At 43.1% G+C, this 23,880-nt stretch overlaps 2 protein-coding genes across 2 annotated transcripts in view; one reads left to right on the top strand and one right to left on the bottom strand.

Annotated features, from left to right (window-relative positions):
• Positions 1–20,205, bottom strand: part of LOC142590811 (docking protein 5-like) — a 29,684-nt gene extending 9,479 nt beyond the window's left edge. The window contains exons 1-6 of the mRNA XM_075703218.1: positions 19,918–20,205; positions 19,426–19,510; positions 15,935–16,157; positions 14,978–15,094; positions 7,468–7,657; positions 6,021–6,168 (exon numbers count right to left, since the gene is read on the bottom strand). Of these exons, the coding sequence (XP_075559333.1) occupies positions 6,021–6,168; positions 7,468–7,657; positions 14,978–15,094; positions 15,935–16,157; positions 19,426–19,491 (744 nt within the window). The 5' untranslated portion in view covers positions 19,492–19,510; positions 19,918–20,205. The remainder of the gene's footprint in view (positions 1–6,020; positions 6,169–7,467; positions 7,658–14,977; positions 15,095–15,934; positions 16,158–19,425; positions 19,511–19,917) is intronic.
• Positions 20,206–20,420: 215 nt separating this feature from the next.
• The window catches only part of LOC142590822 (RING finger and SPRY domain-containing protein 1-like), an 85,369-nt gene continuing 81,909 nt past the window's right edge, over positions 20,421–23,880 (top strand). The window contains exon 1 of the mRNA XM_075703228.1: positions 20,421–20,531. The gene's annotated coding sequence lies outside the window, so the exon portion shown is untranslated. The remainder of the gene's footprint in view (positions 20,532–23,880) is intronic.

Here is a 23,880-nt window from a genome sequence, read left to right on the forward strand (position 1 = left end):
ACGAACACCACTCAAAGCATTGTGCGCAGATCATCGAGGTATGTTATGTTGAAGCAGCTGAAGCAGAAATTACGTCAGGACAAAGGAGCACGTCACGCTCAGTTGCCACAGCCTGGTTTGCACGTCCTCGTCAAGAATTTCAGACCAGGCCCTTCATGGCTGCCAGCCACTGTTACTAAGCCAACAAGTTTGTCCTCCGTTCAGGTGGAACTCGCAGATGGTCCAAGCAGCAATCAGCATGGTGGTCCCCTCCGACCGGATGACGGTCCTCATCCTCCTTACTCAAGCCCACCAAACAGTATGCTACCAATGCTGCTATTGCCCGATACACAGACTGAACAAGTGAGCAGTGAGGGATCACATATTTTTAAGCGGCGCTGGTATCCAAGGCACAAACTTCCCAACACCCCTCAAACCACTGCTTCTTCGCCACTGCTAAGCAGAACCCAACGTGCGGGGAAGCCAGTGTCTCGTTACTCACCCTAGAAACTGTCTGGGGTGCGGAAGTGTTACATATATGTAGTCGTTTGGTGACTAGGTGGTCTCACGCCTCCCTAGCGTGAGACCTGTGCATGCAATAAAGAAAGGTAGGGCTGGGTGGGCCCTCAGAGCTTCACCGCCAGCAAGTATGGTCGTGTGTCTCAATTCTACATGCTGAGATTGCAACAGGTGCAAAAACAAGTCCACCTGGTAAAAGCTACGCTTTGTCAACGCAGTTTAAGTTCCAATCATTCATCAGCCACAACAGTGCAACTAGAAAGACACTGCTAGAGTTATCTGTTACTGTACCCTCAAAGAAGCTCCTGTCTCCAAGTAGAATTTTGAATTGGGAGATTGGGCATATAATATTGTACATGGCAAAAAACAGTGCGAACAACAGAAGATGCAGGAAGAGGAACAGACTTGGCCCTCATCCTTTCTGTTCCTTTTCTTGGATCTTCTGCTTGTGCTGTTTCCTACACCGGTCTACTCTTGCTTATGTGTTCCAGACCATCCCTGTGGGCATGAACAAAACACCCCAGTGTGGATGAGAAAGGCCTGCAAATCACACAGCAGTGCATCTTTCATGTTACCGCTGCATGGGTCTCCATTAAATTAAAACTGCAATGCAAAATTAGTCCTGCACATAGAAAAAAGTCAGTTTCGCCTGACAGGCAGAGCTATACAACGTAAGGCAAGTCGTTTTATCAGCTGCGTAAGCTACTGTAAACATTCAATAACTAACAAAATTTACAAGCATGTTCGTTATTAACAAATACAAGCACGTTACAAGCACGCACATGCAAACATGAACACATCTCACGTGATGACCGCGGGCACTCGCTATCAGATCGCTGGCGTGGTGAAGACCAACAGTAGCAGCGAGCGAATTCCCCTTTTGATGCCTCTCGCTTCAACGCGAACTAGGAATACGAGAACACAGCACATACGATGTCATCAGCTATATCCAGCCGGCTAGCCTTCAAACCGAACGCATATTGCCTGCAATATAGGACTTCCACGGTCGCGCTCAGCCGTCGAAGCTGGAGTAGAAAAGGAGATTAGCAGCTACCAATCATTAAAAAAAAAAATTCCTTTTTGGAAGAAAGTGCTGCCTAGCATTGCTCCAGAGATGCTGCAACTTTCTGCTACTACTAAAAAAATTTCTTGTAGTGCTGCTGCCCTTCATATTCTGCCAGAACTGATTTCTCAATTTACTCAATGGTGACTGCAACCATGGTAGTTTAGCTAACTGCAGTTTGCTCACACCCACACTTGCACACTTTATATTTAGTGTTCTCACGCATGTCGTTTCTAGTTAAGGGCGTCTGGAAAACTTATCGCATTTCTCATCTCTCAAACTGTTACCATGAGATGCTCTATCACACGTCTCTCCTGCAGGCATGCGATAACTTTGTTTACAGAGATGCGCTTGCAAACCAGTGACGCTGCAGCATATGCGCCTCCTTTCGAGAGACATGAGAACTGATAGAATTCCCTTTAAGAGACATTACTGCAAGTTTCTTGCTCATTTCATTTTTCTGACGGATGAGCACCACCGAGTTTGCTTGTGGATACTCGCATGGCATGCCTCACTTTTGCTGTGGCCGTATGTTCCTGAGGCCGTATTCGCTAACAATGACACTCAGCGGGATGCTGTGTTCAACTAAAAATGCCGTGAAGTGGCATCCTGCACAAATCACACCGAGGTCGTTGTCGCTGCATACAAAACTTGCTAGGCTGGGCTGGCTGTCTCCGGCTCGCACGTATCCCTGAAGCTTTTTCGAAGTGATGTAGACCTTGATGTCAGACTTGCTGCCATGCAAGATGTTCACATCACAGGCACATGTGGTGCAGAATTCGAACTTCTGTCCTTTCAACTGCACAAAGCACAGGAATTCTGCCTTGTATGATTTCAAAAATACTTGGAAGTACTGCCGGGCCTTTGAGCCTGCCATTGCACTGCAAAACCGGAGTCGCTCTGCGTCCGATGCGGCAGCTAGTCACACGAAAGGAGAGGCCAACACTGCAGTGACTGAAGCTGACTGAAGTCCAAACCTGCACGCCCGCGCGAACAAAGGCAACAGCGTGGCAGCAGGTTTGTGGAGGCGCTAGAGGCGCTATCGGCACTACCGAGCTTTGGATATGGATTTGTGACCCTCCCTAGTAGACGAGAGAAGTCACTACAACCTTGCAGCTTCTGATACCACGCATGCGTATTGCCCTCTTGTGGCGGCGGAAGGTACCAGGGTGTAGTTTTACATCTTCACGTTCTTCTTTTGCAAATAAAATGTTTTCCGTAAAATTTCAAGCAAGATTCGTAAAATCGTAAGACTGCTCAAAATTCGTACATTTTACGGAAAATTCGGACGAGTTCGGGGGTATGATTGCAGGCAACCAGTAGGTTATAGTCACCATCGGCCACCTCACATGGTACGGCGAAACTGCCCCTCTGCCCAACGCCACAGCATAGGATGTCGCATCCTTCCTTCTTACCCGGTTAACTCTTCGTCGTGGCCCTCCATGCAAACTCCTGAGTCACCGAGGCCGTGTCTTCCTATCTGACACGATTGAAGCACTGCCTCATCACTGCCATATTGTCTATCGCACCAGCATGGCCTACCATTCTCAGACAAGCGGCCTCACTGAGCGCTTTAATCGGATTTTGGGAGACATGCGTGCAATCCATTTTGCGTCCAATCAGGCAAACTGGGACCTGGTTCTCCCGTTTGCTACTTACACCTACAACACTGCTATGCAAGTCACAACCGGTTTTTCTCCATTCTTCCTATTGTACAGTTGCCAAGCGCGTCATACCACAAACATCTTACTACCCTACATCCGCAATGCCTCCAAGTATATGCCCATTTCCAAAGCTGCCCGATATGCTAAAGAATGTCATGAATGTCGTCAACTGGCCAGGCATTTCACTGCGACTGACCAACAGCACCAGAAACAGATCCGGGACAACCACCCTCACTTGCTACTTTCCTTCCCGAACACTCGTATGGTCGTACGTACCACCCCATGCTCATGGTCTGTCTTCCAAACTGCTCCTTAAGTATGATGGGCCCTATGACGTGGTCGAGCACACATCTCCTGTTAAGAACGTCATCAAGCCTCTTGCTCCGCCTGCCAATCTCCGCCGCCGTGGACGCAATATCGTTCATGTAGACCACCTGAAGTCCTACTTCAACCCTCCTGTGCCCACCTCTCAGATCACCAGGATGGCTCATGCTTATTCCGGGGTGGGCAATTGTAATGAAGAGTAGGACAGCCGAAGCACAAGCAGGAACGCCAATGCAGTGCGTGATACAGTACTCGAGCTGAACCAGTGCTCTTAGCTGCGGACCTTTCTGGATTCATGGCCCACATCCAATAAACCTCTTCACTTGTATAACACTGCACATATTTAAATTTTTCTCGCATGTCACTTAAGTCTTTCGTTGCCACGCCTATTCAAATCGATCACCAGTGATCAATGCTTTCGATTGCCGATTTTGACATGTTGGAGCCGTTTATTATTCACTTAAGGCCATCCAGTAGTTAGCACAGGCACGGCACTTACAGAATCAGTTTAAATTTTCGCGCTCCGACAATGTTTCGATTCTTGATGGACCTTCTCGCGAACTAATGTGCAAATGTTGTAGCGTAAAGAGGTGTCGCTGTCACCTTCTGCCACTCGAGAAAAAAGCATGCTGCTCACGATTATGCTGCACTAGCATCAAAATTTTGTAATGAAATGGCTCCCAGCAAGTCATGAATTAAATAATTTTGCCTGTTTTGCCGTCCGACAGTGCTGAGCGGTGATAATTACCCGAAAATGACGCCAGCTGTTCCCTAGTGAGCTTTGGTTTGGAGTCCGAATCGTTTTATTCTGCCAAAGTGTATTTCTGAAGGTCCGCCGCATGTCCAACAAGGGGGCCTGGCATTTTCAACCAGTTTCCATGAGTTTCCGAGAGCAAGGGGCGCTGCCAGTGTCACTGTGCAGTTATCGAAACTCCCTCCCATGGCGTTGTCCTGCGTGGCTGCGTCGCGAGAAAAGCGTCCTGCTCAAAACTATGCTGCACCCACACTTCAATTTAGTGATGAGGACTTGAGTTGACAGATGACAGCATAGCAGATTCAAACTCTGACGGCGACAATGCTTTGAGTCAGCGTGGCACATCCCCAGCTGTTCACCGGTGAGTTTCCTCTAAGGCCTTGAGCGGTCTCCTTCCTAGTGCGCGTTTATAAGACGACATATGGTGGGAGCTTGCGTCCGCCTGCCGTGCATGACAACATGACGGTAACTCACATTTTCTTATTGCCAGTGGACCGGACATAAACTTGTTTAGAGCCCTTTTCGTGCACGGTGAGGGGAGATGGCATGTCCAGATAAACCGGCATTTGGTCAGCATTGCCGATTTGCCCTAGCTGGAGGCTCTTGGACTTGTGCAGCGAAATAACGTGGTGCTGGAAAGCCACAAGCAGCTCTTCAAACGATTATGGCAGCTTTTGCGAAATTGAAGTTCGGCAGCATAAGGAAAATCCAGCACTGCCCATGTAGCAATAAATCCAGTGCTTGCTCGCTTTGAAGGTGGAGCTCGGTGGCCCTTTTTCTCTTGCAAGCTCCTTAGATTTTGCCTGCATAAGCTCCACGCTCACAGCTAGATGCGCGGCTCGCTGTTGGCGTACGAACTCCATCAGGGCGAGTTCGATTTCGAGGAATGTCCCACTTTTCGGACCGCGAAAGCTTCTTCGCGTTGCGCTGCACGCGAAAAGGGCTTCCTTCTGTCGACACCATAAGCGAATGCTTCCCTCGTTAATGCCAAACTGCCTCCCGGCTGCACTGTTGGTTATGTCCTGTGCGGCTAAAATAACCTTTCTCTTGAAAGCAGCCGAGTACTGTTTTCGTGGTCCAGACATCTTAGTTCTTGAATGCGGAATAAAAAAGATGGACTTCGCGAAGCGTGGTTTGCACGGATGCTGCCAAGGTGCGCACTCAACAATAAAGAAACGATGCTGTAGTCGCAGCAATAACGAAACCAAGCCGTAGCCACGCAGCAATAAGGAAGCCAAGCCATAGCCACGCAGCAATAATGAAGCCAAGCCATAGCCACGCAGCAATAACGAAGTCAAGCCATAGCCAAGCAGCAATAATGAACCCAAAACTTCTAGCCCAAAATTTGTGACTGCAATTTTTGTTCGGATCCGCATATAGTAGGAGGCAAAAATTTGGGTCGCTAATATTAGGAAAGGAACCTCGTATTCTATGCGGGTTTTTACGGTATTTTTTTAGTGGTAAATATTTTTTTTTGCAAGACCTATAAAAAACGACCATTTGTTTGCAGTAACGTAAATGTTTAAAAATTACTTCGTGTTTTCTTGAAATATTTGCAGAAGAATTAAAATCAATAAAAAAATTTTACTCTCAAAGGGTTAAGAAGGTGCTATCTGCATATTCTAGGGTGCTTGTAGTGATGACATAACCAGAGCATGACATAAATGGTCAGTTAGCATACACACAGATGCATTTCAAATCAGTAGAATAATGCTACCTGAGGTGGAGCTGAAGGCACTGCATGCAGCCGTCTGGAACGATGATGCGCCTCAGCAATGGCAAGCGTGGCTTGGTGAACTTTGCAGTAGATCTTCTCTCCCTCAAGAGTGTGGAACACAAACATGCCTTCTCCAGTGGCACAGTGCCTACAAGACACCACAACATTTGAAATTAACATATAGGTTCTTACACAATACACCAGCTTTCGCTGGGCTCAAAAGGAAAAGCACAGCACAAACTTCAAAGACTTGTATGGACACTAAAGTAAAGGGACACTAAAAGGGACACTAAAAGTAAATACTAAGTCAAGCTAAAGTGATAGATTAATGCTCGAAACCATGTAAGGTGTCAACACATTACTGAAAACAGCTTTTGTAAATGGAAAATTGAAGTAAATGTAGGACAGGATTTGAGAATTTACAGAGGCATGCTAGTACTAGCTCGATGACATTGTAATGCTCATTATAATTGTGAATAGCACTCAACCACTGATAATAAAAAAGCTCATCACATTGCATTATAATATGGAAGAAAATACTACTTGTCCACTTCTGTTCAATTCTTGTAAAAAGAACTTACTGACGTTATTTTTCACAAACAATGCGGATGGTCAAAACATTTCATTTTTGCTCGACCCCGCACCAGCCTCACTCACGTTTTGGTAGTTTCGGTGTCGCATAGTGCTGCGCTGGTTTTGTTGGCTTGCAAAGCTCATACTAACTTCAAGCAGCAGAAAATGCTGCATTCATGTGAATGGCAATTAACTGCATTGTCAGCGCTGTCTTGGCTCTGTTTCTGGCTGCACTATTGCGTTTTGCGTAAAAAGCTGTAGCACCAGCTGTCGGGCCTGTTTTACTCCCCATAATTTTACTTGCACATAATTCATACTTGACTGGTCAGCACACATACACTTAATTGTTGCCCCTAATCGTGACTCCAACAGCTGCAGTGTGTCTTGCGGCGTTTAGGGGACAATGAATGCATTGACACATTCTCTTCCATCAAAAACACCTATTATATACCTGCCCTAGGAAGATTTTGAAGGGAAAATGTTTGGCCACAATGAATAATTGCTGTAGTTACCCGATTATAAATGTACCTTCTTATAATGTACCTTCTTATAAGTGTATCACATTACTAAGCTATATTTCGGTACTTTAACGGCATTCCATTCACCTCAATAGTGTTTCGGCAACCTATTTATGAGGAGAAAAGGAATTACAGCCTCGTTTTAGCTAATAGATTGGTGCCGATCACAGACAGATGCTCCCTGCACAAGAATATCAGTCAAGCTATGTCACCTCAGTTTAGTCTGACAGCACATAACTTCCCAATCTTCCAGCACCTAATTCTATATGTGCTGTCCAATCTGGAAAGTGGATACATACATACCAGATGTCCTTCCTACTATAATATCAAAGGTAACCAAAGCCACACATGCCCACCTGCCAGCCTCAAAGGTGAATTTTGCTGGGTCACTACCATAGCGTCGTAGAGCAGTCAGGGGCCATGCAGCCAGCTTAGTACGAGGGCTAAGCAGGTCCCAAAGGTATATGTGTTCATGGGTGACCTGTAGTAAGCACTCGCCAAAGACATCCAGTTTTGGGCTTGGTACCAAATAGACATGAAATTGTTCTGCAAAAAAGGAAAGAGAAAAGGGGAGAACAAAGATAGAATCTGCCATGCAGTAGGAAACTTTTACAATGGTTCAAAGACCATATTCAATATAACAATGTGCTACCATGCTAGCATCAATTCTATCAGTTCTACAGTGAAATACAGTTAAACCCCTATATAACGAACTTCAATATATTAAATTCTTGGTATAACAAAGTATTTAACTTTTTGTAACTTCTTGTCCATAGAATACAATGTATTTAGAACCTCAATATAATGAGTGTGCTTGTATGCGATTTCAAATATATTGAAACTTCACTGCTGCTGCAAAGGAATGCTGAGACATTAAATAAAAACTTCTGTGAACGTAGATGGTCAAATGATTGAACTAAAAACGGCTGCTTGCAAAGGCACCTCTGAAAAGACAAGAGCGACCACCTAAGTGCAGCCGCATCAAAGTGCGATAAGATCCTATTGGGCCCACACACTATGTGCTTTAGGTGCGAGTGAAAGTGTAAGAAGGTGAGACAAGGATAGTAACTTTGGGAATGCCACCTTCCTGCGCAAGCAAAGGCAAAGAGGCGGAGGGGAGCGAGCTCATGGTAATGTGATCAAGCGCACATGGGGGGTGGGGGGTTGGAGTGGGGGGTAAGTTGGCCCACCTCGCTTTCCAGCACGTATTGGCCGTGGCTGATCAAGGCTTTGTTAAGTGTGGCTGAGTGCATACGCAGCCGCACACCCTGATTTAGAGGTAATCTACCGGGTGTGCAAAGAGTGGGCATGCCTAGAGGGCATGGCACTTTATAAGCTGTCTTCCCACACACTTAGTATTGGCGGTTGCATAATCTCGAGTTTCAATGACCCATTGGTGCAAGAGACAGCTGGCACGTTTCCTGACAGCGTCGTCCCAGTGCGGGCGACGCTATCAGCCGCGGGGGCAGAGTGCACGTGAAAGCGTGGCTGGCTTCGCTTAATTCGTACCGCCGATGTGAAGATATCATCGATGTACACGACATGAAATCGTATGATTTGTCACCGACTCTTAAATTTGTCAAAATGAATTGTTTTCTCATTCAACTTTGCTTTTTTTCGATTGCCCGATACATAATTTGGAAAATTCTTCCGTGTAAGAAACATCAATCGACGACTGTACTTATTTGCATAAAAGGTTAAATTTCGATACAATAAAATTTCGATATAACGAAGCAAATTGCCGATTTTACCGACTTTGTTATATCGAGGTTTAACTGTACTATCAAGCTGCATAGTTGTTTATATTGTAGAAGGATAATTTAATAAAGTTGTACTTGAGGCAATCTCATTGAAAAAAAAAAAAAAAGATATCAAGTTCTGTTTTATTGTTGCAAATATATCTATATACTCAGACAACAGCCCTCTTGACAGACATGCTGTATAAAATAAAATTCTGATAAAAATGACATCGGCAATAATTATCCGAGCTTAATTTGCATTGCTATAGGTCTGCTATGGCATGTGGGTTAAATTGTGGTTAAATTGTGGAACTGCATAGTGGGTTATGAAGGACACCATAGTGGAAGGCTCTGGATTAATTTTGACCATCTGGAATGCTGTGACATGCACCCCAAGAACTGTATACAAGCCTTTTTGCATTCTGCCACCATCAGAATGTGGCTGCTGTGGCCGGGATCAAATTTGCAACCTCGTGCTCAGCAGCTTAACACCATAGCCACGGAGCTACCGCAGCAGATTTGGCATGACAGTGAGGCCCCTGGTAATGTTTTAAAAAAATTAAATTATGGGGGTTTTATGTGCCAAAACCACTTTCTGATTATGAGGCATGCCGTAGTGGAGGACTCTGGAAATTTCGACCACCTGGGGTTCTTTAACGTGCACCTAAATCTAAGCACACAGGTGTTTTTGCATTTTGGTAATGTTTACAGTGTGGTGAAACACTGGGCCTCTTCGATTTTCCACTTCTGGCTACCAACAGGTGGCCAGAGCACCTTCGTTTTGCTCGGGCTGCACTGTTCTGGCTAGCCGCGGGCTGCCAGAACCCTGCCAGAACTAGCCAGGACGACTTTGGTCTGGCTGCTCTCTGGAAGTTCCCTGGCTAGCAGACTAAAAGAGGCGATGGGCACTCAGCGCCATCTTTGCGAGGACTTGATGGATTGCAACGCAGGCACTTGAGGACTAAAATTTACCTCGCTCAGCCAACCGTCTACGGTCGTCTTCGGATTTCCTTACTTCTAACGTTATCGTCCTAGGTTCTAACACACCATCCCACATTGCGAGGCGGTGCGATACGAGCGCTGGTGAACCATTTGAAGCTTTTGTGTGTGTATGTGTCCAATGAAGGCTTCTTCCCGGCGGTGATAACCGGGCCACGCTCTCATGCATGCATGTTATCTGCATCGTGTTTTGCACAAGTTGTAGACGCTAATTCACACACAATGCGGCACATTTTTGGTTCATATTTCTCTGGCAGTTCTTTTCACACATCTCGCGTATGTATGCGGTAATATCTCCTTTTTCTGCATTTAGCGAAAGCATTGCAGCTGGCTCGTGTTCGCTCTGTCTCTCCGTCGTATGCTTGGGTGGCAGCTCGAAACACACGTGTTTGAACTCCGGGCTGTTCATAAGAATGCACTGGTTGGGTAATAGGCACACATACATTAGCTTATTGCTTGAACGATCACAACCAATATTGTTTTTCGTGTGAAACTTTTCGCTGGTCACAGGTGGCGTGCATTTTCATGCGCCAGCCACATCCCCAGCACCTTAGGGTCAAAATGAAAAGCACCATCAGCCGAAACAAACTTTCTGAAATCGAAGCCCAAACAGGTCGGCATGAAATTTTATGCCTATAAGACGTACCCGATATCCTGCTTTTTCATGTCTTGTCAAGTGATGACACAACGCCAACTCATCAATCTTGCAGGTGGGCGACGTGACCGCTGCGAGCAGGGATCCTCGAGCGATCGCTTTCGGGGATACAATCACTTACGCACGATTTCACATGTTGGCATCGGATGCGTTGGAGGCCCTCTGTTGCGTTGTACAAGGTGAGGTTGGTGGAGTGCGCGTCCTGTGCTGAGTTGTGCGAAATCTCGCGAAAGTGATTGTATCCCTGAATGCAACTATACATCCTTTCAAGATGGTAATGCATAAATGGGCCGACTATGCCTAGCGCACACCAGCCTTGCTGGGCGCTGCCATATGCTGGTAGCATGTTTACATTTATCCAGTGGCCAGCTGCTCCCACCCTGGCGTTCGATTTTGCAAACTTCGGACAGCTTCGGATTGTCTTGCGATCCCAGCCCGTGTGACTTCCTATCAGGGCCACAACTAGCTGGCTGCCGTCTGGCTGCCAGAACTCCGAAAATTGAAGAAGCCCATTAACACCAAAGCCACTGAGGGCGTACGAAAAGCACAGCATGACATGATAAAAAAAAAAAAGACCCTCCTTTTGCACAAGGCCATGTGCTACGAGTACTCGCATGCAATGCATGTCAAGATGACAAACCCCAATGAATGCCCACAAAACATTCAGTGGCTCTACAGCTACTGCATTAATCAAGCTTCTCAAGACAGCCTCTTGACAAAAAAAAAAGTGCCAGAAGAATGAAGTTTGCTCATGTTATATGTAGAAAAATTGCAATTAGTTATTCATGTTGCAGCTTCAAGTAATGTGTAGCACTAAGCGTAAAACCACAAACAGCCAGGCAGTAGTGTACTTTGGGTGCATTTTCGGATGTTGATTAGCCAATTAATCCCGAGGGATATGTTTTCTAGTTGAAGTAAAAGCAGGTAAAGGTGCTAGTACATGCCAGCTTGTACATGCTAATGCTGGCACATATGAACCAAGTAGAAAAACATGCCCCACATCTTGTTTCCTATGTTCTGTTTACCACAATTAAAAATGTCAGTGAAACAAAACCGAATGCATTATTATGGATTAAGATGTCAAGTTCATTCTAAATAACCATTAAGAAGGATAAACGAATACGGCGAGAATTTCAATGGGAAAAAGACAAAACCATGGTGTTTAAAGAGATCCATGGCAGTGTCTCCATGGGCCTTTACAGTTTGAATAGTGGCAGGCATTATGTGTCAGGGCTACTTGCTACCACTATTTTGTGCACAAAACATTGCAATATGAGGGAAGCACTTAGTGATAGCAGGTGTTTCGAGTAGAATTTTGCTGTACATCTCAAATCTTTGCAAACAGTGTTTTTAGAAGGTCACATTCCACCTTGGGCATTCCACGATGGGCCGCCTTGGTTTCCGCATTTTATTGTAAAAAGTACTATAAATACTAATCTGATATTTTTCATGCTGAATGGGAATTAGATTTATCTTAACTTTCAGTAGTTTTTTCACTGTAGCACCTTAATAGTTTGAAATCTACAAATCTAGCTAAAATTTGGCAAATAATTACAATGTACCTTTTCTCAGAAACTGACAGGATACCCATTTGGATGGGCAGGTATATTTCGTGCAGTATTGTCTTAAAACTAAACTTTAAAAATGTTTCTTCTGATTTTTTTTTTACTCATTGTCTTTATCTATAAAAAGAGAACTTGAGGATTTTAATCCTTTTGCCAATATTATGCAAACAATGCTTTAACATATTAGGTTGAGATTGTTGGCAATATGATGTATTATACAATCTGTAAGATTCACTATAATATTGCAAGTAGTTTTCAAGAAAACATACATAAAGATTTTAAAAATGCAAGAATGACATTTTGAGAACACAGCTTTAGGTTTCCACGTTTACTACAAGGGTTAAAAGTAGGGGTGTGCTAATCAAAATTTCAAGCATGAATTGAACAGTCTATTTGATTTATACTTTATTCGAGATTTCACTATTTGAAGTTATTGAATGTGTTTCTTTTGAATACACTATAATGGACAACCACTGTTGCCTTAAATAACAAGAAAAATTTATGCAAATGGAGACGCTTTCAAATCATTCTGCCGCTGGGGAGCCACAGATATTTCACAGATGAACCAGTTTCTGAACCAACACATGGAGGATTTACCCTATGCACAATCATTTCAATTAAATTAAATTTGCTTCATTTCCCAGAAACAGATTCAATCTTCAAATAAATATGTCTCGCATTACGACAGTCTGCAAATTTGCTTTGCTAACTTGATCTAGACAAAACAATGATTCGACCAATCTCACCATGTTTTTTTTAATGGTGTCTTCAATGAGCACCACACTACTACATGCATCTGGTGACTTCATTATGGTCATTGTCATGGTGCACTTGATACGATCACCTTCCCATTGTTTTACATTTAAAAGGTTCACAGTTCACCTGATATCCAATATTAACAGCAGCAGATGTACGATGGTAAATAAATCTTTCATTGCCAAACACTCCATGGAATCTTTATATTTTCACTCTATGTAGAAATTGGGAATACTCGGTATTTGAGTAAAAAATTTTGGTATTCAAGGACCCCTAGTTAAAGGGTTTCCAGCAGAGTGCACATGAGGGCAAAGGCCGTGATTGGATGTGGCATGTATTGGAATGAGTGCCGGGGAGTTTGAGTGGACGAAAGTGTAAAGGCAAGGGAGTGCATACAGTGAGCATCCTGGCACAAAGACAGCCTGCGCTTAGTATGCGACATGCTGCACACGAAGTCATTGGCACCAGATGGTAGCAGGTGCCGTGTTTCAAAGACGCAGGCTAGTTCTCATACAAGAGATTGTTGTACTATACACAAGTCGATAAATTGTTCACTCAGGCACAGGGCTCTGTAGAAACGTTTTCAAGGACTGCCTGCCATTGCCTGCCATTTATTGCTGTCATGCAGAGGAGCTGGAATTGCCTTCCACAGCCTTTATATTGATTCAATGCATTTATAAAACAACCTCTTTCTCTGCTGGCAGCAGTGCATACAGACACAAATTAGCAGTTACCAGTCAGTGCATAGTTATGCTGCCCTCCTGCCATGCACATACTAATGAGGTTTAACTGTACAGTCACCGACCGATAATCCTAACACTGATAATCCGGGTGGCTTTGCGGCACCGCCAATGGCTCGATAGAAATAATGTGTAAAGATGATCAATATTTCGGACAGCTGCCAGCTCTACATTCAACTATCCGGACTCTGCGCGTGGCTGTAACGTACACCGACTCTGCCGCCATTATCTCCTCTGGCCACCTCGACAAAGACATCAAGTATGGCCTCAGAGATTACACGCTAGATAGAAATCCCTGTTGCCTTGTCTTGGTCGTAGCACTGCACCTCAGAGAAACTAGAAATGCCGATCTTGGAGGCTTTGCCTAAATTGTGCAGTCGCATCAACAATGCGATCATCACATCCATTCCGGTACTACCACGCATCACCCGCTCTTGTTTGTTGAATTTGCCTTCTGGACAGCGTTCCGCCATTCTGTGCTTGCTTGTTTAGTATGCGTTCCAGACAGTGTTCTGCTGGCTCCAAGAAGTCTTTGTCATGAAGTTATCGACAGTCCATGTAAAATGGCACCAATGGTGCCCTTGCAGTCCGACTCCGAATGAGTCTTGAGTTGCAGTCCGAATGAGCCTGGCTCAGCAACTGAAGAGCCTGAACTGCCGTCTACCATAACGAGTTCAAATGCGGACATCACTGATGACCTGCTAGGCTGTGGTGTGCCGATTCCTGCAACCGTTACATCTGAAGACTTTGCAGACGTCAACAGTGCAGTGTTGTTGTGGCTAACTGAACGATGACAAAACAGCTGAGGAAGTTCTCCTACCGTCAAATCATATGGTCAAACTGTGACTAACTCGGGTGATGATGTTCCGTGTGCTCCAGAGCCTTCACATGCTGATCTGACTCGAGCCTTTGCAGTCCTTCCATCGGCATACAGAGACAACACAAAACTCGCAGAAATACACATGGACTTGGTTGCACGTAAGCGGAAGTGCATGCAGCAATGAATCAACCACTTCTTACTCGCACAGGGGCCTTAAAATGTGAATAAACCTTTTTTGGACACGTTCACTGTTTAAGACATTCGATAGTTCGGATTTATTTACGTTCCCCTTGGAGACAAAATTATAAGTCGTCAACTGTACAAACAAAATGGCTAAACTGACAAAGGAGACTGGCGATTTTTAAAATAAAATTCAGGACATTCACGCAACATCTTGGGCAATTGGCCCCCAAACTTGTTTATAATGTTACACATGCCACACAGCTCTCACCAGCCAAAGCATCAAAGTTGTTCCTCTTTGGAGGTTCGGCTAGTGAGTAAAGTGTTGCAACTTAACCAGACACACTTGTGATAGAACATTTTCATTCAACCTACAGCTTCAAGAATTCTGAGTGAAAGCAACAGTGCACACCTTGGAGCTCTTTCTGGATCCCTGGGCTCAATATGTCTGGCTCCCCAGCTGAAAGGCCAGACTGTGGCTCAAGGCATTCCTGTACCATCAGCTTCACCCAGGTGTCCGCTTCCAGATCTGGACAAAACCCATAAATATCTTGACAATACAAACACAACAGGTGACAAAGCTGTGACCTGTTTTATAGAATAGATGCTGGTAAGGTAAAGTTATTCTACATCTTCCGTTTTCTTTTGCTCACTGAACCCATTATGAACAATCTCAACATCAAGATACTATATAGCTGAGCCTTATTCAAACTGTAACACAGCAGCACAGAAATGAACTCGAAGCAGCTAGATCAACAGAGGTAGAAGCTCTGCCACCTGTTCTTTGCTGCTTTTCTCATTATTTCTGACATATATGATCACTGTTGCGCTTATAAACTTTTTAAAAATCTGAAGACACTGCATTGCACTCAAGTAGTTCACTTTGGATTCCACATCGGAACAAAGCCAACTTTTCAGCCGATTTCACACCACCATGCACTCGACGTCAAATTTGTCCAGTTTTTGTTCAGCACATACTTTAGTGTAAACTAGGACTCTGCTATATAAGGGTTTGTTATAACCTGTAAAGTCAATTCGAGCACGTCAAAGCAGCACTTGCACCAACAGCAACATAACCAGCAATAAATTTTCATTGTTAAGCTGTATTTTTTCCATTTCAGAGCAAGTGGGAAAATTTTCAAGAAGGGACTGCAACAATGCTTTGATTAGCAGCATGGCAACACAGGGTACAATGCCTCAAACCTATGTTCAATTTGCTTTACAATACCCTTTCATTGGTTTCAGTTTCATTATACATGCTCAAATTGTACCAACTCCCCCCCACAAAGAAAACAATAAGTATCAAGAGTTTCACATTCTATTCAGAAACTGGCTGCAATGACCACTCAAGTTATGTCTGAATCCTTACCAGAATCGCATGCCACTGATTTGACTGATCCATCCTGAAAGCAGATGGAGAAGGCGTGCTTTCGAACGCTGGTTGGTAAACGGGTGATGCTGGTGGCTGGTGTCAGGAGCACCACCTTTTGTCCAGTGTGGGTGCGGGCGTGTTTTTCCTCGAGATACTTCTCCAGACGACATGCTGTTGTGCTGGTTGCCTTGCGCAGCACAAGCCACCGTCGCTGCCACACCTGCAGGCACAGCCACCAACTGCTTTTTAGTGTCACACTTTATTACAACCACCGCATGATTTATGCAACATAAAAAGGATGACGCTGGTGAATAATCAAGAAAGCCACATGGGCCCACCAGTCCATGCGTTTTGAAACTCCTCTCCTACATAAAGGCTATGGCCAAATTTCGGTATCCCGCACACAAAAAGAAAGAAATAAAGAACAAGCATGGTATGTGCAGAATGGCATGCATAATCCAACGCCACGGCAAAGTATGCATTATAAAAAAATACAAATGCCTTAGTCTGGTGATGAATAGATATTGCCAAACAATTGTAACAGCCCGAAATTCTATACATGTATGCCACTATTTGCATGCCAAGATTTTCACATTCAACAATATAATCTTACGTTCACTTATACAGCATAGACTTGCTTCTACTGGGCGTTTCAAATAACTTGAATCAAACCTAAAAAATAAAGTGGCACACCTTACAACGAATCAGACCAAAAGAATATTGTTCGTAATTGTCTTTAGTTACTCACTTTCTTAGGTGTGATCAGTTAGCTAATTAATTATCTTATTTTTATTCAAAATTTTAAATATTTGTTTCAGGGCAAAAGTCATATGCGAGAAATTGCACAGCGTGTTCAGAAACAGCCACTCAAGATGCTTCGATAGAAGTTAGCTTTTACATAGTTCTTTTTTCTGGGCTCTGAAGAAAGCCTGCAAAATATGAAAAAGACATCGCTGCATGTTTGCGTACCTGGATTGTAATACCCACAATTGTGTTTCTAAAGAACATACCCTGCATGCCTGTCGCTAAAACATGCATGCACGCACACATGCCAACAACACACGCGTGCACAGCTGAGGAGTGTTTGCATCCGCGTCCAGCACTGCTCTAGTCTTATTTAAGATGGTGGCAGGTATCACGGTGCTGGCATATGCTAGACACCGTAGTTGATCACTTTTTTTCTTTGTGGTGGGCATGCCGGCTTCCATTTCTAAACACGACTGAGGGTGCTGCCATCTAGAAATCCAAAGAGCATAGAGACTTTTCTTTTGTGTGTATGAGTGTGTGGGGGGGGGGGCTATCTTCAGAGCCCTGAAAAAATAACTTTATCGAGTATTTTTGAATATGCTCTACAAATTCTCAAATTGAACTTATGACCTAAAACAAATGTTAAATTTTGTCTAATTAAATGCAACTACTTAGCTACCTGATCACACTTCAGAAAATTGTCTGAGTAACTCAATATGATTTCAAACAACATACCGTTGGTGTCATTCACCTACGGTGCATCACTCTATTTTAAAGTTTGGTTCTAGTTAGGAGAAACAATCGCACCTGCACTAAAAAAGGAATTAGAAATAACACATTGTACAGCAGGCTTAAGAGTTATACTAGTCATCACTACATTAATGCCACAGCCAACAACAAGAGTGCCATTGTCCTATTCTAGAATATAGTGAGAAAGGAAAAAGAATGAGGTTTTAATGATAGTGTGGAACTATTAAATATTCCATGAACATGCTTCCTTTCACTGCTTAATGCTGTAAGCAAATTGGCACTTTGGCTTCTTGACAACATGGCAAGAGACTATATTTATGTAAAGCTTGCCTGTAGAATTTTGAACATGTCCCGTCCTTAGTGAATATTCCAATTAAAAACTAGTACCATATAGGGTTATCAACATCTAATAGCCTATTAGCCTAAGTTCTTATATGAAGAACCAATAGTCTCTTTGCTTGTTGACAAGCAAAAGCCCTGTCAAATAAAACACTGATTTACAATTGGACCATTTTCCCCTACAAATGTTTGACACTCAATTTGAGAAGCTTGTATGCTCATATGCACATACACTATGACAATTCATTTCAATGATTCACCCACCATTACACTATGTACAATCTCTTTCATGTGTTACATACGGAAGCAAAATTTGGGTCACCAAGTAATGCCAGTGGTTCAAGTCGAATGGGTAATGCTTTAGGGCAGATTTTTAATTCAACAAAAAATTAAATGCTACCTCTGCTGGCCATACCAAACTACAAAGATATCTTATTTGAAGACTCAAATTATAATTATGCTATTATGAACTATAATGTTTCATGGCATAACTAATCTAAGGATTTCTAACTGGAATCTATTAGGACCAATTGACATATTGCACCCCACCAAAACTGGTATTTAATTCCAACACAAATATACATTACCTTAGTCTGCTACAACTTAGAACACCAGAAAGCTTTACCCACAATAGTGCTAATACATTGGCAGTGTGCTTAATATGTATTTCCATTAGCCATTTGGCAAATATGCTATTGCATTGTATATGCACAAATACAAATTACCTATATACTAATATGAGCCCAAAGCAAGTTCCTAATGGTCTGACAGGAGACTAAAACAATTATTCTATACATATACAAAATCCCATCAGGCTAATAAATGTTTCATACATCAGATACAAAAAGTATTTTAAATAATACAAGTCTGTATTTCAATTTTCGCTAAGGATTAGCCACATCCTTTCAGCTGCTCCCGTTGTGCAATACTTTATGCTAGAACAAGTAATTTCATGAGCACTTCACTATTTGATCAAGGTCAGTTGTTTTGTCCAACCTTAAACTACCAGAACACTAGGGGGAGAAATGGTGGCGGTTCATCAACAAATTGATATGCAGAATCTAATTCAGTAGCTTACGATACCACACTGGTCGCAAAATATTTGACAGCATAGTATTCAGAAGCTTGTGAAGTTCTGACCATGCCAAGTTGACAAACATGAGCATACACAATACATCACTATCATACTTGCTCCCTGTTTCTCTTTACGCACCAGTTCAGCCAAAATTTCCAACACCAGCCAGCACAGCTTAAGCCAACTGTAATGCGAAACGACCTAGAAGTGCACATATGCAGAAATGTACACTTGTTTAACTAAATGCGAAATTAAACTAGTTTGAACACAAACAAGGTTGCTTCAGTAATCAACACATCAAACGCAGAAAATATCATTTTGACTAATGTAAGAACAAAAAGTGACACGATGTGGAAGAACCTGGCACTTGCTTTATATTTACTACACCGATAGCACTTAAAGTAATGCACGGAATGAGCCCCTGCAAACATTCAAGTACTAAACGGTGTACTGAGCGCCAGCGTACTGTCAAGACGACCACGCGGGCTCTTCACAATACAGCAATTGTTCCTTTTAAACACACCCTTACGTTTTCTCACGTACTACATTTAAAACAATCCCGCCAGCGCCTACTTACGCCGATGTTACGACTGCGAACACGAACGTAGCCTTGCTTGGCGATGTCACTTGTGTCTGTTGCCATGGCTGCACAGCTGCGAGACCTGGGAAGTTTATACACGGCGTTTCAAAACAGTGTATCGAGCGTGTGAATTATCACTACATAAAACTCATCAAATCGATCAGCATCATGACCTGTACACGCCTACTGCCGGCAGTCTGTTACCTTATAGCAGCAATATATCTAGCATCACTTGTTGATTCGGGCCCGTGGGCTAGAGAAACTGCCATAAAGGCTGTTTCACCCTGAACCATGCCAGTTTCAGCTGCCAATCTCATACGCAAGAGTGTAACAGACAGCCCCACAAATATCGCCTGGTGATGTGCAACTGCATTTTCATCGTGTCTGTCAAACTAGGCTACACGAATTAGCAATAGTGCAGTAGTTCTGAAGCGCGCAAAAAAAAAAAAAAATAGAAAAACGTTAGGCTTAGCGAGTCTGTCTGCTTACCTGAGACCGCGAAAATGTTCGGCACCTTTTCTCCCGGCAGCACTATGTTCGAGTGTCCGATTTCAACAGTGCAGACGCACGGGGCTTTAACACAGGGCCCCGTTCCATGCTTGATCTATTTCCTACACGGGTGCCGCTTGATTTACACTTCGATCTTCGATCAGCGCTCGCGTCAAGCCCACTCGGCATCCGCCTTCTTTTTCCGTGATCGTCATCAATCAGGTTGGGGCCACTTCCTTCCCACCTCGCTCGCTGCTCCTGCTCCGCACACTCCCCTTCGTGGAGCAACCAGAGGGCAACGCCTCTCCCATCAACCCCTCCCTTTCCTTCTCAAAATCTTGCCTTCCTCTCTTTCAGTCCAAAAGAGAGGGTGTGGATACGTAATATAAAGCAAAGTGCTATATTCATTGTGTCGATGTTATTCAAAACTTCATTAGGCGCTTCTTTATTTAGCCGCAATGAGGTTGTACAAAGACGTACGGTACCGTTTTTTTTTTTTTTCTACGAAAGTGCGCCTACTCAAGCGATCGTGTTGTTGCTAGCTGAACCAGTGGCTGCAGCTGATGGCGGCCAGAAGGAGGCATTGACTTCTAATGTTTACATGAATGTTTCAGGTAAATGTTACATTGAGATGCATTTGTCTGCGTGATCACGGCCGTTTTAGGCTGGGCCTTAAACTTGTGTTTAGTGCTTATAAAAAGTGTTCTGCCGATAGCTTAGGGAACGCTTCTCGTCTTCTTCGCGTCTGTTTGGATGACTCGAGGGGAATATTTCCGCTTAATTTCTCATCTTTGATCGTTGCACCTAGAATATTTTAGATAACTATTTTCTGGGGCTGTTTGAAAGTGCGGCCGTGAAATGCGTCGCGATTTCCGTGAAAGATGATGTCATGCTTGATGTGCAGATGTATTTGTGGTCGCGAAAGATAACCCGTACCCGAAACTTGATTCCGATGGTTATCAAGAATTGTGGCACCAACATCGTAATATTTGTTTCTGGCAAGGTGCTTGCTATGTATATCTTTTGATGTGTGTTGTATAACGTCACATGTGCCGCTGACCGTCAAAGGTGGAATCAAGCCGGGCAGATGTATTCGTGACCGTAAATGTAGCTCCGCCGTGAGTTACGTATAGTGTTTGTTTGCGGTCGTCTGATTACAATCGTTGCTTTTCCCGACCATTCTCCTGTCTTTAAAAGGTTTCCGCATGACTGCCTGCTTGATTGATGACTAAGAATCAGTAAGAACGTCAGTCAACGGGATCTTGCGTTGCGGTCTCGTAAAATTTGTCCACTTTTGTTTCTGTCCATCCAGACACCAGGCTCATGCGTTATCGAACCTGTAGTAGTTTGAGAACAAAAGTATTTGAAATTGCCGTCACAGTATATCGTTGGCTCGCTAACCTTCTCATTATGTACTAGTCTCAATGCAGGCCTTGCTGTATTGGAATCGTGGTTTGTCATATGAAGCAATGTTTGCCCTCACTTAAATGCAGGACCACAGCAGAGGAAAGTGTTGGCATGAAAATTCCCTTTAATTTCGTACGCAACACATTTCTGAGTGTTAGAAGATCTATCACCTGTGAGTTAAGTATGGGATTAGTAGATTGGTGTAAATATAATGTACTGAAGTAACACATAAAAAAAATGACAATTTTTTTTCGTTATGTTCATCATATTCATGCCACATTGAAACTTTGTGTGCTAAGCAGGCCTGTGAGGTTAATGTACTTAACAAATATGGTCTAAGATTTTGACTCGTTAACAACATTGCAGAAGAAAAGATTCTCGAAAAAGATAACTTGAAAACAACTTGAGCGTGTTCTACGACTTGTCACATGTGACTTGTGTCCTAAAACGAATATTTTAAGTTCTGAATAAATGTAACGAATTTACTAACTAATTGCACTTCAAGAAACAGTCTGAGTAACTCGAGATGACTATGAACAATATGCTGTAGGTCTCACTTATTTAAGGTGTATAGCTGTACTTTTAAAGTTTGGTTCTAGTTACGTGATATGGCCAGTATATGTAGGGGAATTGTGGATTACCATTGCGTTAAAAGTGAGAGGCCGAAAATGCATGAGTGACAGTTATTTTTATGATTAACAGATCTGCTTATAAATCACACATGATGAACCATTATGGGCCGGTTAATTATAATTCTTTATCCCAACAAGTTTTCCTCACAACCTACCTTCGTGTTGAAAATAGCAATGCTTCTTTTGTTAGACGGCACTAAGGAACTCCCAATTTCAACAAATAGACCCCCTCCCCTTTACGTAAAACGCAAGTGATGTCTGGAGCCACCAAGGCAAGTCGCCAGCCTCTCCATGCACTGCCGTCATGCTGCATCCTCGCTGCAGAAGCTAGGAATACAAAAGAAAAAGAAAGCATTACTTGCGTGACTGTTATTCTGAAAGAAAACTTTGTATTAGTCTAGTGGGTTGTTAGGTTTGCCAGTGTGCAACTGACAGTGCCTGTTTTCAAAAGGGCGTGTGTGTGTGTGTGTGGGGTGGGGGATGGTATACTTTGCCCCCTCCCCCCCGCTTTTACTTTTGACTGTGGGGCAGCAGGTCCTCTCCTCCCCTATGCTCCAAGCCTGCAATCTGAATGGGGAAGTTATTGCATGGCGGTGTAATGCCAAGGATGATCAGTGGTTTAATAGCTGTATAGCACATGAAGCCTTCGTGAAAAAGAATTAAAATATTGTCTTTCAACTGAAGGTCATGACAATAGTAAAGGAAACACTGTTCCTGAGTTGAAGTTTATGATAGTTGTTCGGACAAACTGACAATTTGGTAAGAGTACAGCACAACAGGAGTGAGGACAGAAGAACACAAAGTAACTGTGACCTTGTATTCTTTCTTCATCCCAATCATGCTGTATTCTCACAAAGTGTAAATTGACTCGCTCAAGTAAAGGTCCTAAATATTGGCAGTGTTCACAAAGGATGGCAATGGTGCCGGGTAGAAAAAATATTTCTGTGCATCTGTCACACTTATTGTTTCATCTATTTCCACATTGCTACAGACTTATTTTGCATGCTAGAAAGGAAGGAGCGTAGACAGTTTTGTGGTCATGAAATTATAGGCACTATGTCTGTGTAAGAAACCCAATAATTGAATGTTTTCATTGAACATCTTACACGTGTTTTTTTTTTCTGTTATGTTATTTTTTTGAGTGCACAGTATATAAAAAGAATGAAATTCTGTAGTTTGGGAACGTTTTACTCATTTTAATGCAGTTTAAAGATAATGTTTTGCATTGTTATTGCATTGTAAATGCAGCCCTTTATCTGTGAACTTTCTGCAATTTTCAGTAGATGTTTGCAATTCTTGGTGAGGCAGTTAGTCATCAGAAAAATGACAGATTTGTCCTATGTGCTGTGATGACTCAGGCCCAAGAAGTGTGTTGTCAGTGAAAAGGATGAGTTTATTTTCAACTTTTGCATATGTCATGAGATTAGGGGCATAGGCAGCTGAGAATTATCACTTTTTTGCTGATGCCATGCTACATTGAATTTTGCTCTTGGTGTATGCAACCTGTCACAAAGATTTACAGAAACACTTAAAAAGTTTCATTTCCTTGCAATTCCTTTCATTTCCTTCACTGCACTGCATACGACACACACAAGTGTGTCGTATGCAGTGCACCTTTCCTTTACAGGCTTAATGCTCAGGCCATATGGAAGTTCACTTGTTATGGTTGCTTCTAACTTTTGAAAACTTGTGTAAGCACCTGTGCACATTGGTCGTTCATACCGCTACCTTCTTTTTGTTGTCAGGCTTTCGCTCCAGTTATAAAATTCAAGAATTACTTTATATTCATGAGCTTCTTTGATTACCTTAGTTTCATACATTTCTTTAAAATGCGGTTAATTTCTGCTGTTTACAATCCCTGCTGAAACTTGGTAGGTTGTGTTGATGTTCATTGGGTGTTCTGGGAGTTTTGAAGAAAGGTCTG

Source organism: Dermacentor variabilis, chromosome 1 (genome assembly GCF_050947875.1).
Source record: "Dermacentor variabilis isolate Ectoservices chromosome 1, ASM5094787v1, whole genome shotgun sequence".
Classification (NCBI taxonomy): Eukaryota; Metazoa; Arthropoda; class Arachnida; order Ixodida; family Ixodidae; genus Dermacentor; species Dermacentor variabilis.